Raw genomic sequence first — 17,241 nt, forward strand, 5'->3', positions numbered from 1 at the left:
ACCCGGACCCACTGGCTCTGCACCTGGAGGTCAGACTGGTGTATGGATGTCAGGTTTCTTTAATCAGCCAAGCTGCAGCTTCTGAAGGTCTACATGGTTTTCTCATTTTCTTGTGTGTGTGCGCGTGTGTGTAGCTCTGGCCTGACTTGCCACTGCTTTGATCTCTGGGCCTCAGACTCCAGACACATCTGATTCAATTATCCTCATCCACCTGTTGACTTAGAGGCCCAAAATTGCAAAGCTTGGCCCCCTTATCCATGTTCTGTGTGTGTGTGTGTGTCTGCGTGTGTGTGTGGACACATGCTTAGAGAGGGAAACTCTTTCTTTTGAAGTGTCTTCACATAATTATTCACAGACTAATGAAACAATATTGGAATTTATTGTGAGTGATGTAAAGCATTCATTTCAGTTCATTCTTGACATCCACTGACTGGTTTCTCAGAAGTGATATTAGACTGCGCCATGTTTTTGTGAAATCAACTCTGCATCTACAGAAGCTGTAAAATATGAAATAGACTCGAGTGCTACCGGACTTCTTCCAGCTATTAAACACTCCAAAATGAACTATTTTGTAAATGCAACATATAAAGAAATGTGACAATCATTTCTACCTCTAATCAGTATGTTGTAACATCACCAGTGTCAATTACAAGTGTGTTATTAGATCAGAATCCTATTTACGCCACTCTTTGGTACAACAACTTAATAACATGATAAATACAGTGCGGTGAATAAGTATTGAGCAGAAAAGGAGGAAGTTGTCTTGGTCCATAGTTCTCCAGGTCTTTTGAAGATTTTTCAAATGATTTTTTTAGGACATTGACTGTCCAGTCAAATGTATCTGACCATTTGCAAAGGAATGTTCTTGTTTGTTATGCCACTTAACACTAACCTATAAATCATTCAAGCATAAAAAGGCAACAAACTAATGGTATGCATGAGTGTTGTCTAAACATGAATGGACTAATTTTAAATTGTATTTTTAGCCTCTTTGTTGCTAATAGCCTTTTGTTCCAGTATCTTTAGTTGAATCTACAAAAATGCCATTGATAGAAGAGTTCAATAGGCATGAAATAGTATTTTTACACCAACAAGGTAATTCCCAAAGAAATATTAGCCAAAAATGTTGCATAAATCAGCACGTTTTGCAGTGTGTCCTTACATTTTGAGGAAACTGGACAAGTGGAAAGCATCTTATTGGCAGCAGCTTCATTTTTGAGCTCAAACACAACACCAATCCATGTCTGGATGGAAAGACATATGGGGGGATCCTATCAGTCATGGATTGGCCTCCCCAGAGACCAGACGCCCACGTTATCGATGCAGTGTGGGATCATCTGGACAGAAAACAGAGAAAACATCCAAAGAAGAGCTTTGAATGCCTGGAGAACTATACCTAGATACTACACAAAGAGTTGATTGACAAGCCCATTATAATAAATGATAGACAAAGCCACCAAAGATAAATTATAGGATAAGTTCTAATTGTCTAAACTTGTTGCAAAAGTTATGTAAGAGATTCTGTTAGTAATACAGTTGCACTGATTATCAGTTCAATGAGTTTAGGTTCATTTAATGATCTCTTATTGAGACCAAGGTCTCTTTTATGGGATGCATCATAATAAGATTATCACACATTTACCCAGATGACCTTAATTACTCACATTATGACAGGATATGGTAACGTCTTCACAACTTGGCTCGTGACTATAAGGACTCACCGAATGACTGTCAAGACATGCTCCAAGGTGGCAACCCCACTAGGGGTTAGACACCCAAGTTTATCTTTCAGAACTGAAGAAGTAGGGGTGGGTTTTTATAATCGATTTATCGATTAAAATCGATTCTGGCTTGGATAACGTAAAATCAATTCATTAAAATCCTGAATCGATTTTTTAATATAAATTTATTTTGCCCGAAATGCCAGAATCTCTGGTGAAATCTCACAAAATTTCAACAACCACCAAACAGCTAAGACAGTAAATGAGAGCAGGAACATGGATTCTGCACAAAGACTTAAACACACAGCCCAACCGCGGATCAGAATCAGTGAGATGTTGCCTTTCTCACAGCCGGGGCTGAAAGCCGACAGCGCGCTGATTCTGATCTGTCGGTGGTCCGCGCTTTGTGTTCACGCCCTTTATGCGCTGATTCTAAAGCTGTTAGTTTTATCTCTCTCCAAGCAATATTGACCGAACCAGCAGCAAAAGAAGATCCAAACTAGGCTTCACATAAACAACGTCATGAATTCACTCTGACTTTTATTGTTTTGCTTCGACCACGATGCACAGCTCTCTCTCGCATGCTCGCTCTCTTGCGCGCTCTCTCTCCCTCTCTCTCCCTCTCTCTCTCTGTACTGTTTTCTGCATTATTCGCTTGCTTGTTACGCACAAGTCTACCGTTGTTTACAGCGCTGTCCGCCGACGGTTTTTTTTTTTCGTTTTATATACTTCCGAAAATAAAACCTAATTTCTGCCGTTCAATACCGAACAAATTTAAACTTTTTAAAATTATGCAAAATGCAAAACGCTCAGCCTTGTCTCTAATAAAACCACTGTAACTTCAGAGGTAATGTTCATGTGTTGATTAATGGTTTTCTTTCGTTTTTGATCTACTGCAGAAAATTTTTATAAAATCCCAGAACAGGAAAATCACCTTCATGTTTTTCTGTGTTTTATCTTCAGCTACTTTGACACAAAGGCCTCTGCTGTGATGCTCACACCTTTGATAAAGTCTTGGTGTGTCAGCTTCCTTTTTATAGATACAAAAATATGTAAATGTACTGATCTGAATTATAATATTTCTGACTGTCAAAATTTCCCAGATTCAAATCAAAGTGAATCGAATCGAATTAAATCGAATCGAATCGAATTAAATCGAATCGTGGATCGAATCGATTCGGGACCCTGTGAATCGGAATTGAATCGATTCTAGAAATCAGTGACGATACCCAGCCCTATGAAGAAGCCTTTTGGGTTTTGTGAACCTAAAAAGCAGTCCATTTCCCTTCATGTGTCTTAGAGAGATTAGAGATAAAACTTTATTAATCCCTCAGGTGGGTTCCTCTGGGAAATTCGGTTTCCAAATAGCACAGCACCAACAGAAGTTACAGACTGTGAGCAGAATACTATATATACACATATATAAATACAGAGACATATATAAATAAAGAGTATACAAACTGGATAAATAACATAAATAGGAATAAGAATACAAGGGAATTGCACATTTCAATTATTGAAGTCTATTGCACTGTTGAATATTAGCAAAAAGTATTGCACAGTGAAGTGAAAAGGCACTACAGCTACTTGTTCCCCCCTCCTCTGTCCCCGTTTCCCCTCCAGAGAGGAGTTAAACAGTTTGATGGCTTGTGGGACAAAGGAGTTTTTAAGTCTGTTGGTTCTTGTCTTTGGGAGAAGCAACCTGTCACTGAACAGACTCCTCTGGTTGTTTATGGCCGTGTGCAGAGGATGCCCAGCATTGTCCATAATGTCCAGCAATTTTTTTTTTTTTTTTTTAGTGTCCTTTTCTCTGCCACTGTCACCAGAGTGTCCAGCTTCATGCCGACCACAGAGCCAGTCTTCCTGATCAGTTTTTCCAGCCTGGATGAGTCCTCCTTTGCTGTGTTGCTCCCCCAGCACACCACAGCATAGAAAAGTGCTCCAGCAACCACCGACTGATAAAACATCCTCAGGAGCTTCCTGCAGATGTTAAAAGACCTCAGCCTCCTGAGGAAGTACAGTCGGCTTTGGGCTTTTTTATACAGGTGCTCTGTGTTGGATGACCAGTCCACCCACAGCCCGAGGTACTTGTACTGGTTGACCACCTCCACCTCCTCTCCCTATTAGTATTTACCAGACTATAACAATACACAACCGAGAGCATTAGTTATTGGCAATACATGCCACTTTGATAGTGAACCAGGCATCTTTGTATTTTTTTAAAAGCTATTTCGATAGTTGAATACTAATTGTTTACTGACATGACATTTAAATGACATGACAAATGAGGTTTAGAATACCAGGAATGCTAAAAAAAAAACAAAAAACAGCATTGATAGGATGCCCAGAGGCTCCACATTGAGAGTGTGAAACAGTGCCCTCTACAATGAAATGGGATGTCTTTATAAGATGATAGCTGCTTTTCTTTTTTATTTTATTCTTCACTGTTGTCCTACATCTCCCTGCTTTCTCTAACATCTTCATTCAATTAGCATCAGTGGGCTTTAAGTGCCTTGTGTGCGCCAGTGCTTAATGAGATTGTTAGCTCAGTTATGCAGATGTGTGTGCGCGCGTGTGGGAGAGAGGCGATAGTGAGAATGAGGAGTATGTGTGTGTGCGTACCTGTTTGCATGTGTGTCAGTTGATATAAGCTTTTTTCCACATCAGGCTGTTTGTTTAAACCATGACGGATGCAATGTGAGGCATCAATTGAGATATGTGATTATAAAGCGATTGTACATGTCATAGACTGGTGCCCCGTGGGCTGTGCATGGAAACAAACTGATGTGTAGCAGAGACATTTATTGTTCAGATGGGATGAAGTGCAGGCCACAAACCATGCAGCCAATGCCAGATGTTGATCTGTGCAAATGGCAAGGCAGGCTGCCTATGCAAGCACATTCATATGCAAAGAGCGATTCGAGCAGACTCCAGAGATATGCACACACATATTGTAGGTTAACCTTTTACATTTGTGTTTGTCTCTCAATTTTTTTTCTTCCAGGAGAAGGCCATATGAGGATAGGGCAGCATCACGACCCGTGTCTTCCAGTCCACTGAGACAATCACCCAGACAAGTTACAAGAATGGTTAGTTCATCGCTATTCTTCAGAATTTCTAATCGCTCCTCTGGATTTCCCCGGCATGTTTGTGTTACGATTCAGCAATTAGATTTATAGGTCCCTGCGTGGTAGCGTTGATGAGACATGAAATATTAACAGCAACCAGGCTGCTGTTGCCAATACAAACAGCAGACCCAACGTTTTGCTTTCTTCTTTAATTTTGACCAATTTGGGAATTCCTAAACTCATTTCCACATGAAGTCGGAGGAAAATCCCTGTGCCCGCAAGTTTCTGTTTCGCAAAAATGACGATAATGTCTTCACAGCTGACACACATAATGTGACACTAAAGCTAATGCAGCTTAAAACAGCTTTACAACTTCTTCTTTATTATTGTAGTATTGTTTTTTAAAAAAGGTGTTCCTTCACCTTTTTATCAGGTTGCAGTTTGTGGTGCTGTCCGCTGTTATTGCCTTTGTTATGATCCATGATTGTGAGCCATTATTTACACGTTTGAATCCTCCCACTGGGGTATATCCGTGTGCTTTTTTTTTTTTTCTCTCCTCCCTCCAAGGTGTGTGAAAACTAGGAGATGCAAAACACATTACACTGAGAGACATTGTCAATATTGTGTCCTGGTTTATTGATAGTCTTGAGCTACCCTTCATCTCCTTATAAAGTGGGAAATAGGTGCAGTGATTTATTGATGTGGAAAAAATACATGGAATTATATAAGGATATAAACGAAAACAATGCTTGTAAAGGAGGTTTAAAGCCAATACTTGATATGACCACCTTTATTCTTCAACACACCCTGAACTCTCTTAGGAAAGATTTCCTTAAGTAGTTTTCAGGAATAGTTCTTCAGGCTTCTTGAAGGACATTCAAAGCTCCTCTTTGGATGTTTGCTCTGTTTTCTGTCAAAATCATCCCACGCGGTCTGAGCTCTGGTGGAGGCGAATCCATGACTGATAGTGACCTATATATGCTTTCACACACTGACAGTTGTTTGGAACCATTGTTGTACTGAGAAATTAGGCCAATGTCAATCAGCCTCACAGCAAGAAGGCCCTGAGTTGGATTCCACCACCTGGCTGGGTCTTTTATGTATGGAGTTTGCATGTTCTGCCTATGTTTACGTGGGTTAGTGAGGTTAGGTTCATTCTAAATTGCCCATAGATGTGAAAGTGGGTGTGAATCTGAGTGGGATGGTTGTTTGTTTCTATGTGTTCTGGGGACGAAAAGGATGAGCGGAAGACAACGGATGGATGGACTGCACACTATGCTGAGATATGCCACGTTTTCAGCTAATAGTGTGGGACTCTGTGGGAATCATCTTGTTTGTGCGAAAATACTATTTTATACTTATGTTATCTTTCCATTTTTCATATATTCAAATAAAGATATGGGAACAAATTTTTGGTGTTTACACCAGACTGTCAATAAAGAGGCCAAAGTTACAGTTTAATCCATGGGGTCAAATTTGACCCCATGGGTTCTCCAGGGTTAAAAATCGGTTCTTTTCATGTCTTCATGTGCAGACATAACACTGGTTCTTCTATTAAGTTAGCTACTTTTTTTGGTTAATGATTCATAGGCCAGTTAAGTGGCTTAACAAACAAATAAAAACACTGCTGTGAAAATGGTCAGGTATAACTGGAATGAAAATTAATGAAAAAGAAGCCAATGTCCAAAGAAGAACTTTGAAAGGCCTTTAAAAAGCCTGGAGAACTATTGCTCAAGACCACTAGCAAAAATGACATGAAAGTCTGACCTCTAGGAATCAAAATATTAAAAAAAAATGAGTGGTGCCTCAAGATGTTTGCACAGTACTGTATTTAAAAGAAATGCTTTGAATTTATGGTGCAATTCTGAGAATGTAGCACGCTGTTTTGAACAGCCGGTGGCCTGCATACCCAGCATTCCTAGATATCGAAATGTTTGTTTGAGGGCGAGGCTCTGGAACCTTAATGCCTTTTTAATCAGAAAGGGCATTTAATCCCAAGCTATTCCATTCTGCGATTTCTTTGCATCAGTGCAGTTCTGCTGAGGTACACCCAAGGTCCACACTCCAAGAGATCTTAATCAAATTCAACAACATATCTCCTTTCCCTATCACTCTCTCAACTTTATTAGATATTTCCCCCATTTCAACCTTGCTGCCCAACCTCGACTAGAGTAAACTGATCTTGTATCAACAAAGGCCCCTGCAAGCATTCAACTTATCCTGCATAAAATAAATCCGGCGCCCCGTCGTAAAACAAAAGGCTGGAGAAAAACAAGAATGACAGGCAGCCGAGCTGCACATATGCCCCTCTTGCGGAATTTACTGTGTGACGGAAATGATGTGGAACTGCCAAACATCTGGAGCGCTGTATGTGAGAGGGAGGAGAGCGAGGGAGCAAAGGGTGGAGAAATGGAGATAACAAGGGAGTAGAGGGTTGTTAGTTAAACACATGTGGGTGCCCTGTGTATCTGTAAGCTTTTAAAGAGCCCTTTTGTTGTTGCCAAGAGAGAAATTACATTGTATCAGCAGGCAGTGATAACCTCCATCACCGCCTGTTCCTCTGGCCAAACTGCCAATCAGAGCGCTGTCAGAAAAGCGCTCTGATTTTATTCCATTTTACTCCTGCTGTTGATACCCTTCTTTTTTATCCCACCCTTGTTCCCCCCCCCCCCCCCCCCCCCCCCCCCCAGGTGGATGGGGAGCCAAACCACATGTCTCCCGATGACAGTGACCTGGAGGCTCGTCTCAACAGCTGGAACCTGGGGGTGAGTCCAGGGGCATGCCATGAGCTTCTTTGTTACATGCAGCTGTCAAACGTGCTGTTGCTCGCCACAGTGACAGCAGTGAGTCTGAGCACCTAAGTACAGTGGGGCAAAAAAGTATTTAGTCAGCCACCGATTGTGCAAGTTCCCCCACTTAAAATGATGACAGAGGTCAGTAATTTGCACCAGAGGTACACTTCAACTGTGAGAGACAGAATGTGAAAAAAAAAATCCATGAATTCACATGGTAGGATTTGTAAAGAATTTATTCGTAAATCAGGGTGGAAAATAAGTATTTGGTCACCTCAAACAAGGAAAATCCCTGGCTCTCACAGACCTGTAACGTCTTCTGTAAGAAGCTTTTCTGTCCCCCACTCGTTACCTGTATGAATGGCACCTGTTTGACCTCATCATCTGTATAAAAGACACCTGTCCACAGCCTCAACCAGTTAGACTCCAAACTCCGCCATGGCCAAGACCAAAGAGCTTTCGAAGGACACCAGGAAAAGAATTGTAGACCTGCACCAGACTGGGAAGAGTGAATCTACAATAGGCAAGCAGCTTGGTGTGAAAAAATCAACTGTGGGAGCAATCATCAGAAAATGGAAGACATACAAGACCACTGATAATCTCCCTCGATCTGGGGCTCCACGCAAGATCTCATCCCGTGGGGTCAAAATGATCATGAGAACGGTGAGCAAAGATCCCAGAACCACACGGGGGGACCTGGTGAATGACCTGCAGAGAGCTGGGACCAAAGTAACAAAGGTCACCATCAGTAACACACTACAACGGCAGGGAATCAAATCCCGCAGTGCCAGACGTGTTCCGCTGCTGAAGCCAGTGCATGTCCAGGCCCGTCTGAAGTTTGCCAGAGAGCACATGGATGATACAGCAGAGGATTGGGAGAATGTCATGTGGTCAGATGAAACCAAAGTAGAACTTTTTGGTATAAACTCAACTCGTCGTGTTTGGAGGAAGAAGAATACTGAGTTGCATCCCAAGAACACCATACCTACTGTGAAGCATGGGGGTGGAAATATCATGCTATGGGGCTGTTTTTCTGCCAAGGGGACAGGACGACTGATCCGTGTTAAGGACAGAATGAATGGGGCCAAGTATCGTGAGATTTTGAGCCAAAACCTCCTTCCATCAGTGAGAACTTTGAAGATGAAACGAGGCTGGGTCTTCCAACATGACAATGATCCAAAACACACCGCCTGGGCAACAAAGGAGTGGCTCCGTAAGAAGCATTTGAAAGTCCTGGAGTGGCCTAGCCAGTCTCCAGACCTCAACCCCATAGAAAATCTGTGGCGGGAGTTGAAAGTCCGTGTTGCTCGGCGACAGCCCCAAAACATCACTGCTCTTGAGAAGATCTGCATGGAGGAATGGGCCAAAATACCAGCTACTGTGTGTGCAAACCTGGTAAAGACCTATAGTAAACGTTTGACCTCTGTTATTGCCAACAAAGGTTATGTTACAAAGTATTGAGTTGTATTTTTGTTATTGACCAAATACTTATTTTCCACCCTGATTTACGAATAAATTCTTTACAAATCCTACCATGTGAATTCATGGATTTTTTTTCACATTCTGTCTCTCACAGTTGAAGTGTACCTCTGGTGCAAATTACTGACCTCTGTCATCATTTTAAGTGGGGGAACTTGCACAATCGGTGGCTGACTAAATACTTTTTTGCCCCACTGTACATCCGCATCAGTAGTGCAGTGACGCAGAGTTAACAGCACCGTTCGAACAAAGGGTTGAGAGGCCTTTCACCTGTTCTCTTGAAAACACTTCCTTTAGGCAGTTTGGCGCTATTGTAGGATGTCAGGGTAGGACGGGGAGCAAGAGAAAGGTTGTGTAAACTGAGAAATTGAAGATGTGTGAATCGTTCTTATCTTCTCTATCTGAGTGCATCAGGCCTGGGCTTGATAAGCCCCCTGCCCTCATATGTTCCTATCTCCTCACCTGCATGACCCTTCGACTGTCTTTTTTTTCTTCTTCTTCTGTTTTTTTTTTTGTTTGTTTGTTTTCTTTAACATGCTTGTTACCTTTCTCCTTTCTCCACTAATATTTTGGCAAAATCTCCCCTTTCTGTTTTCCAACTTTTTGCACGTTTCTCCAATCCACTGTCCTCTCCGTCTGTTTGTGACTACCTCCCCTTTATTCCCCCTCTCTCTTTCGGTACAGGGGTAATCTGAGGCATCCATCAGCCGACGTGAAGCCGCGCACCACACTGGTCTGCTTTCCTCTGTGTTGAAACGCTGATAAGAGGCATTGCTTGGCAACCCTCCCCCTAGCCTGCATCTTTCAAATCAACAGATGTTCCTTCACACACAAATACACACAGGCCCCGCTCAAGTTTATAGAAGTTTTTATAGATGCGCTGCCTCAAAGTGCCCGACGCCTATGAAATTTCAGCACAGCTGAGCATCATTTTATCTGGAACATCTTTAGCGTCTCTTTAGCGTCTCTTTAGATGTTCTGAAGCAGTCCATATCGATTTGTTGTTCATTGCACCCTAATGTAATAAAGTGAGTGCAGTCAGCATGGTAACCGGACAGTGGATAACAAATTGCTTCAGACTTGGAAAGCTGGACACAAAACCTGAGTCAGCTGGACCTCCATCTGTTTTAACTTTCATGTGGTTTGTGTGTTAGAGCAGCTAGTTTTATGTAAAATGGGAGTTTTGCTACCTTAGAGATGGGTGCAATATGCACTGGACTACCTGTAGGCAGAAGTTTTTTAAACTTGTGTCACATGTAATACAGTTGTTCAGTTGTTGCCCCTACCACTTGGCTGTCTGTGGTTAAAAGGGCTGTGCCGACGACTTGCTCAACACCAGTCCAAAACTAGGAAGCTATCAATCATGGCCTCTCTTTTGGCTGGAGAGCCATCCCTTGCGATTTGGAGTGTTGTTCCTCTTGTGTGTCCGTCCATCCATCCACGTCAGGATTCAATGACACAGGACGCCGTGCCAGCTGCGAGGCTGGACAAACATATGCTTAGACGAGTGTGTGTGTGTGTGTGTGGGCAGGCATGCAGGGCAAGAGTATGTGCACAGGCATACATGTGCATGGAGTCCAAGTTTAGCATTGCACCATGCCAGCATTACACCACAGCATTTAGTCTGCATGTCTTCCTCGCCCTGTGGGCCGTGCTCAATCATATGTGATGACTGGCTGTCTGTAGATATAAAAAGAAAATCCCATTCTTGTTTTCAGTCTGGGCACTAGTTTAGAAGAATATCGATTGATTCATCACTTGGCGAATGTGGATTTGTTTTCTGGCCTTCGCCAGACTTAAGTAGCAATTCATCACACATCATTGCACCCACCACCGCAGCGCTGGTTATTTTTTATTTATTTTTTTATAGCGCTGGTTATGATGAGTGGTCTAACTCGGATGTTTCCTTTTGTTGAGGGCTTGCAGTGAAATATATGACCTGTTTTTACCTGCGTGTAGACTTAGCAGGGAGCCACAGTTACTCACCCTAAAGCAAAGATTTTGTCTTTATCCTCATACTGTAACTGTAAACGCTTGAGGCCCAAACTTGGAGGTTTTTTCAGGTCCTGTTTTCTCCCATTCATTCTGGATTAGCTTTGCGTGGGCCGTGCCACCTTACGGCATTAAATTCCCCCCCCCCCCCCTTTTTTTTTTTTTTTTTACATTGAATGAGTCCCACACTTCCCTCCTCTTCCTTCTCTTCCTCCTTGTTCTCCTCCTTCATTGCTATGTTGAAGAGATTAGCAACAGAACTGTTTACTGGGCGTCATTGCTGTCATCTCTAGAGTCGGCTCTGCTGCTTTGAAAAGCCGTGATCTTGCTGCTAGTTGGCAGCCCCTACAGACAGCCCCAGTGCATCAGAGCGAAACGCTGTATGATAGTGCGAGTTCACAGGAAAGTAATGGGGTCATAAACAAATGTCAAATAGTGCAAGCAAAAACAGCAGGCTGTCAAGCAGCAGATATTTTTGCAGTTTGTGTCACAGTTAGTGAGGTGTATTGATGTAACACTGCAGAGAGACATGGACCGTGACCCGCTTACTTTCAGGTGGTTTAGCGGCTCGCTCTTTTTCAGTCTACTGTGTTTCATATTGTAATCAAAGAATACGCTGTGTCAGTGTTTTGGCAGGGATGTGTACACATTTGTCTCAGCGTGACAGTAAATGGACCAGGGATAGCTTGGAGATTAGCGGTCCTGAGTGTTGACAAAAGGGACAGCAGAAAGAGGCCAAGAGCGGAAACAGAGCTCGCCACACACACAAAGCCTTGAAGTGTCCCGACGCATTCTGTCTTTCTAAACAGACACAAGTTGACGGAAGAGGCTTCAGCCATAGCACTGGGCTTTTGATGTGCTCCCCACATTGTTTATGGCAGACTTAGGGTGGAGGTAGTGGTAAGGCTTTGTTAAGAGAGGAAGGAGCCAAAGAGAGGTCTAAAGTTTTTCTGTTTACTCTTTCAGATTGAGAAGCCAAGGTATTTGCGAGAGGAGCCCGTTCCCTTGTCACCAGTAAGTTGTCAGGGGGTCTCTTGTACTTTATTTATTGTTACATGAAGAAAATTGTCTTTGATTTCCTGAGTCTTCTCATTCCCACATCTCTCTTTACTATATCTCCTTAGATTTTCAAGTCAAGCTTTGGGGGGAAGAGTAACTTGGCCAGTGATCAGGGTGCACAACTGTTACAGAGCAAAGCGGTATGAACCAGAATGAGAGAAATTTGCCACTAACTGAGAATATACATACTTTATGCAGTCACTGGCCACTTGGTTTGGTCCATCAGTTTAGGGATGGAAACATGGTCAAGATGACCTGCTAATGTTCAAACCGAGCACCAGAATGGGAAAGACAGGCAATTTCAGTGAATGTGTCATGGTTGTTAGTGGCAGATGGGCTGGTGTGAGTATTTCAGAAACTGCTGATCTACTGGGATTTTCCCCAAACAACCGTCTCTAGGGTTTAAGAGAAGGTAAATCAAATAACCACTCGTTACAACCAGGGAAGGAGCCATTCAAAGGGACGGGACAGAATCTGCTGTAAACAGCATGTAAGCATGACTCCATCCTGCCTTGTATCGAAAATCCAGGCTGGTGGTGTTGTATTGATAAGGGGGATATTTTCTTGGCACACTTTGAGCTCCTTAGTACCAAGTTAGTATTGTTAAACACTACAGCCTACCTGATTATTGTTGCTACCCATGTCCATCCTTTTATGACCACAGTGTGCCCCTCTTCTGTCATATCCCAAAGCTCAAATCATTTCAAATTTGGTTTCTTGAACATAACAGTGAGTTCACTTTACTCAAATGACCTCCACAATAACCAGATCTCTATCCAACACAGCACCTTTGGGATGTGGTGGAACAGGAAACTCACATCATGGATGTGCAGCCAACAAATCTGTCATGACAATATGGACCAAAATCGTTGCAAGTACCAGCTAGCCATTAAGCCAAGCTAGTACTTGCAACGTGCACCTAATGAAGTGGCCAGTGAGTGTACATATACATTAAGTAGCCACAACAATGGCGAATGGTGAATGGCCTGTATTTGTATAGCGCTTTACACGTTCAGTCATCCACCCATTCACACACACATTCACTCACTGGTGATGGCAAGCTACATTGTAGCCACAGCCACCCTGGGGCGCACTGACAGCCATTAGTTTTACAACAGTAAAACTAATGGCTGACAGCTTTCATATAATTTATGTTATTATTGTTGTACTTTTCAGCAAACTATTTCACCAGCTAGTGAGCGAGTTAACATGAAGCCACCGCTTGACACACACATTGCTTACAGCATAGAATTTAACACAGTCAGAGACACTCTGCTGGACAAGCTCTCTTGTTGCTTTATGGCATTAAACGCCCACACAGCCACGTACACACACACACACACACACACACACACACACACTGTTTGTACTGTTGAAATAGCCAAGGCCTCTTAAAAAGACAAATATAATGCAAGTTCCCAGTGATGACACTTTTTTCCCTTATGTGGATTTAAGCTGAAAATCCTATTCTGAAAACATGCTTTGAAGTCCCGTGTGCGCCTCCCAAACTTCCCCGAACCCCCACACATTCCTCCCACCATCCACCTTTTAATGCACTGTTAAATATAAAACTGAGCATGACTTGTCTGTAATAGCTATGGCTTTTCATACCTGCAGCCAGTCAGTAAGCACTGGCTGGAAAAACATACAGGACATTTTGGACAAGAATGGTCTGGTTTGTTGGTCTCTCATGACAAGGATCTGTTTGTGATTGGTGGATGTAAATCTTCTTTTACCAGTCAGGCAATGTTTCTGTGCACGGACTGAATGAGGCAACTCCATTATGAAAACATTAAAGCCACGTCCTATGCTGTTTGATCCCACCTCAGACTAGCTCAATGGCTCCATACAGCCGTGTGTGGTGGGAATATAAATTTACCTCAGCAGAACATATTTAATGCAGTGAGTTACCGTTTTATTAGATACACCTGTGTGATCTAGTGCAGTGCGACATAATTGTCCGTCAATAAATTGTGTAATGTAATGTTTATGACATTCAGTGTTTTTGATGTTTGTGAAAGTGTTATTTGAACATATGCTTAGTGTTTTTGGTGCGCGCAGTATGTTACGAGATTTAGTTTATATGTGAACAGCCTTGAATATGAGCATGGATTTTTAGGAAGAAAGCCATGGGAAACGGCGCCGGCCGTTTACCGAGGTCACATGCTAGCAATGTGGGAAATACTAAAAGTTCAGGAAATCCATTGCACTTAGTCTCAACTTGTATTGAGACTTTGGTTTTCTAAGAAAAGTGCATCTAGATTGTTAAATATAAGCTTATGTGATTTAGGCTTAATACATTACGGATGGACAACAAATGCATTTGGTACTAACAATTTGTAATTTGTTGCACTCATACGTGTCCTTCTCTGGATACTTTGATATTTGTAGAGGAATTTCTGTTTTAGATCTGTGGGGTTCTGGCTGGAATCTGATTGTAAACAGTGCAAAGTTTTGTGTATGTAGACGATAAAAGATTTGCAATTTTCACCAATGTATCACAGTTAACCACCGCATTATCACAGTTACACGTGTCATTTCCAACTTGGCCCCATCCAGTCGCAAACTGATAGCAGACTGAATCTGTCTTATTGCTGTTGTATCACTGTCTTGATGCACCAAAGTAACTCAGAAGACAGCAGCTGTAACTGTGAGTTGTTAGCTGACCCGGTCCGAGTCCATTTCATCCGTTTCAAAGGCGCACAGTCGCAGTTATTTATGATCGTGTTGCTGAATCTAGCCACTATTTGGCCTAGTGTGACCGTAGCATAAAGTACCACATAGGTGAATTTCAAAGTCAGTCAGTTACCCGATGATGGGAGTGCTGTTTGTACTATTTATTTAAAAAATGGAACGCTACTGTTTAAGACATACCATGAGCAGTTCCTTATACAGGCACAGTATTAAGCTGCAGCTTGTGTTTTGGACCAGTCTGTGGGCACTGTAGTGAGGTATTTAAAATGCTGAAAAAAAAACACAGACTTACAGCAAAAGGTAAGAGTCAAACATGAGCTGTTACATTGAATCTACAGACTGCGAGGTTTGTACGGGTAAAGCACCTTCTTCGTAGTCAACCCATGTTGCCCTTTGACTTTGCCGGCATGCAGAAACTTTTCTCGTAATCTTGTCCGGCTCTGCTATTCCGTGGCTGTCTGGGTTAGGTCTGGGAAATCACAGTGACATCACTTCCCCGTAATCCTTAAAGCATAGTTGGAAATTTACCCAGGTTTAAAGTGTTATACACGCCACATGCCATTAAGCTGGTGGCAGCTTAACGAACATCTCAGCTTTCACACCAAGCTCATCCTCCTGCTAATCTACTGACTGCATTACTAAAAATGCAGACTGTTTTTTTTTTTTTTTTTCCCCTTGTGGAACAATGAGTGGCAGCTGAGAAACTTCCCTGCAAGCTGCCATTGCTTTAAGTAACTTAGCTTATACATATGTGCACACTTACAGGGGAAAATGTGGAAAATGTCCTGCTAAAGTCCTGCTAATCCTACAGCGCGCTCTAGCAGTGCTTAGCATTAAGAGGGCTGGGCCTTTATTTGGAAATTCAATTAAATGTCGACTGATGAGTCAGGTTACGCTATACATAGGCCTAAGTCTTGTAATTATGGAACATACTGACAGACTGACTAAACTACGCAGGCTTTCTTCTGCAGTTTGTGCGTTCAAGCCGTCTACAAACTACCCGTCCGCCCCCTTGGTACCTGACCTGAGGGATTGGCAGTGTGTTAGTGTCAAGCAGTACCATTCTAATGGTCACAATTCCCCGACTGAAGATAAGTACGCTTTGGTTTCTGATGCCATAATGATGCAGTCTCTTTATTCTAAGACCCTTAGGATGGAGCTTGAGCTCACAGCCTGTGACTTAGAGGGCCGTAGCCTGCCTTATCTGATCGCTTTTCAAAGCTAAAAAAAAAAAGAGTAACCTAGTGAGTCTTAGTATTTTTTTAAAGGGACTAGTTCAGTATGGCGCTTCAGGCTAGAAGATATAAAGGATCTGCAGTGTTCCAAGATGATGAAGTTACTGCTCAGCTTTTGAGTTTTCGTATTTGATGTTTTCATGTTAGAAATTTTTAAGTAGTGTGTTTACTTACTCTGTATTCAGAGCTGCGGTTTATTTATTTCCCCACATGTCAGAGTCGAATTTTAGCCAAAGTTTTTATCCGGCCTTACAATCTGGACAGACTACAGTAAATTAACTTCTTATCAGACTGTGGAAATGGCATCTAGCTGCTCCTGAGCAGATAGTACAGCGCTGTATACTGACTATCCTAGAGCGTCTGTGTTTACTGAGGATGAAAGACGCACCGGGACATTGTACATCTCAAGCGCGATGAAGGAAATGCACAATTGCAACCTTGCTTTGTGGAGCCTAAACAGTTAGCAGCCGATTTGTGAACACGTCCCCCCCGAGGGAAAAGGCCCTGACCCCGCGATGGTTTCCCTTTCTCGTACCCGTCCTCGCTTTCTTTCCTCCGTCTCTCTCTCTTTCTCTAGCCTCTCATCCTTTCAAGAGCGAAGTGTCAAAAAACATGGCATCTTACAGCGCTCGCTACAACTCTGAAGAAGAGAAAAGGGAAAAAGCTGTACCACCCAGTTGGGCTGATTGAAGCTGTCTCAAAAGCCTTAGGTGTACGACATTCCTCCTCCTCCTTCCTTCACCGACGCCTTTTATAAACAAGTTTCAGACACCCCTGATCTAGTTTGACAAACTTTCTCCAAAGAGCATTTGAACAGAGGATGAGAAAGTGACACCCCCACACGTTCTTTTTTTGGGGAGTAGAGGGGACGGGGGGAGGGCAGAATCAGGTCTCTACTAACTCCTTTGCTTTTCAATCACTGCTACCTCTCTCCCCATCTCTCCCTCTGTCTTTTCTTACCCCCTCCTTTTCTTTTGCCTTTTCCTTTCTTTTCTGACACGTCTCCTGTGGTCCCCTCAATTGCACAAGAAATGGCAGTAAATCAAGGAAAAAAGAAGCAGAATATTTAACAGAGCTTTGTCAAGGATATAGTGTCTAAGTGTAGCTGAAATACAATAATGAGGAGAATCGTCTAGAAGGCAATTCAAGTATTTTAGTTGGAATTTTATTTTTAACACGGCTCTCAATGTAAAGTGAATTC

At 42.5% G+C, this 17,241-nt stretch overlaps 1 protein-coding gene across 13 annotated transcripts in view; it reads left to right on the forward strand.

The window, feature by feature from the left end:
* Positions 1-17,241, forward strand: part of cep112 (centrosomal protein 112) — a 130,777-nt gene that overhangs the window by 9,103 nt on the left and 104,433 nt on the right. For 10 of the 13 annotated variants that reach the window (XR_014873584.1, XM_085155860.1, XM_085155863.1 and 7 more), the window contains exons 5-8: positions 4,726-4,810; positions 7,480-7,554; positions 12,019-12,066; positions 12,177-12,251. Coding sequence is in view for 12 of the 13 variants with exons in the window: in XM_085155860.1 (XP_085011986.1) it covers positions 4,726-4,810; positions 7,480-7,554; positions 12,019-12,066; positions 12,177-12,251 (283 nt within the window). In the remaining variant the exon portion in view is untranslated. Of the gene's footprint in view, positions 1-3,611; positions 3,806-4,725; positions 4,811-7,479; positions 7,555-12,018; positions 12,067-12,176; positions 12,252-17,241 lie in introns of those variants that run through there. The other 3 variants (XM_085155870.1, XM_085155865.1, XM_085155868.1) reach the window with 3 other exon arrangements.

Source organism: Neolamprologus multifasciatus, chromosome 4 (genome assembly GCF_963576455.1).
Source record: "Neolamprologus multifasciatus chromosome 4, fNeoMul1.2, whole genome shotgun sequence".
Classification (NCBI taxonomy): domain Eukaryota; kingdom Metazoa; phylum Chordata; class Actinopteri; order Cichliformes; family Cichlidae; genus Neolamprologus; species Neolamprologus multifasciatus.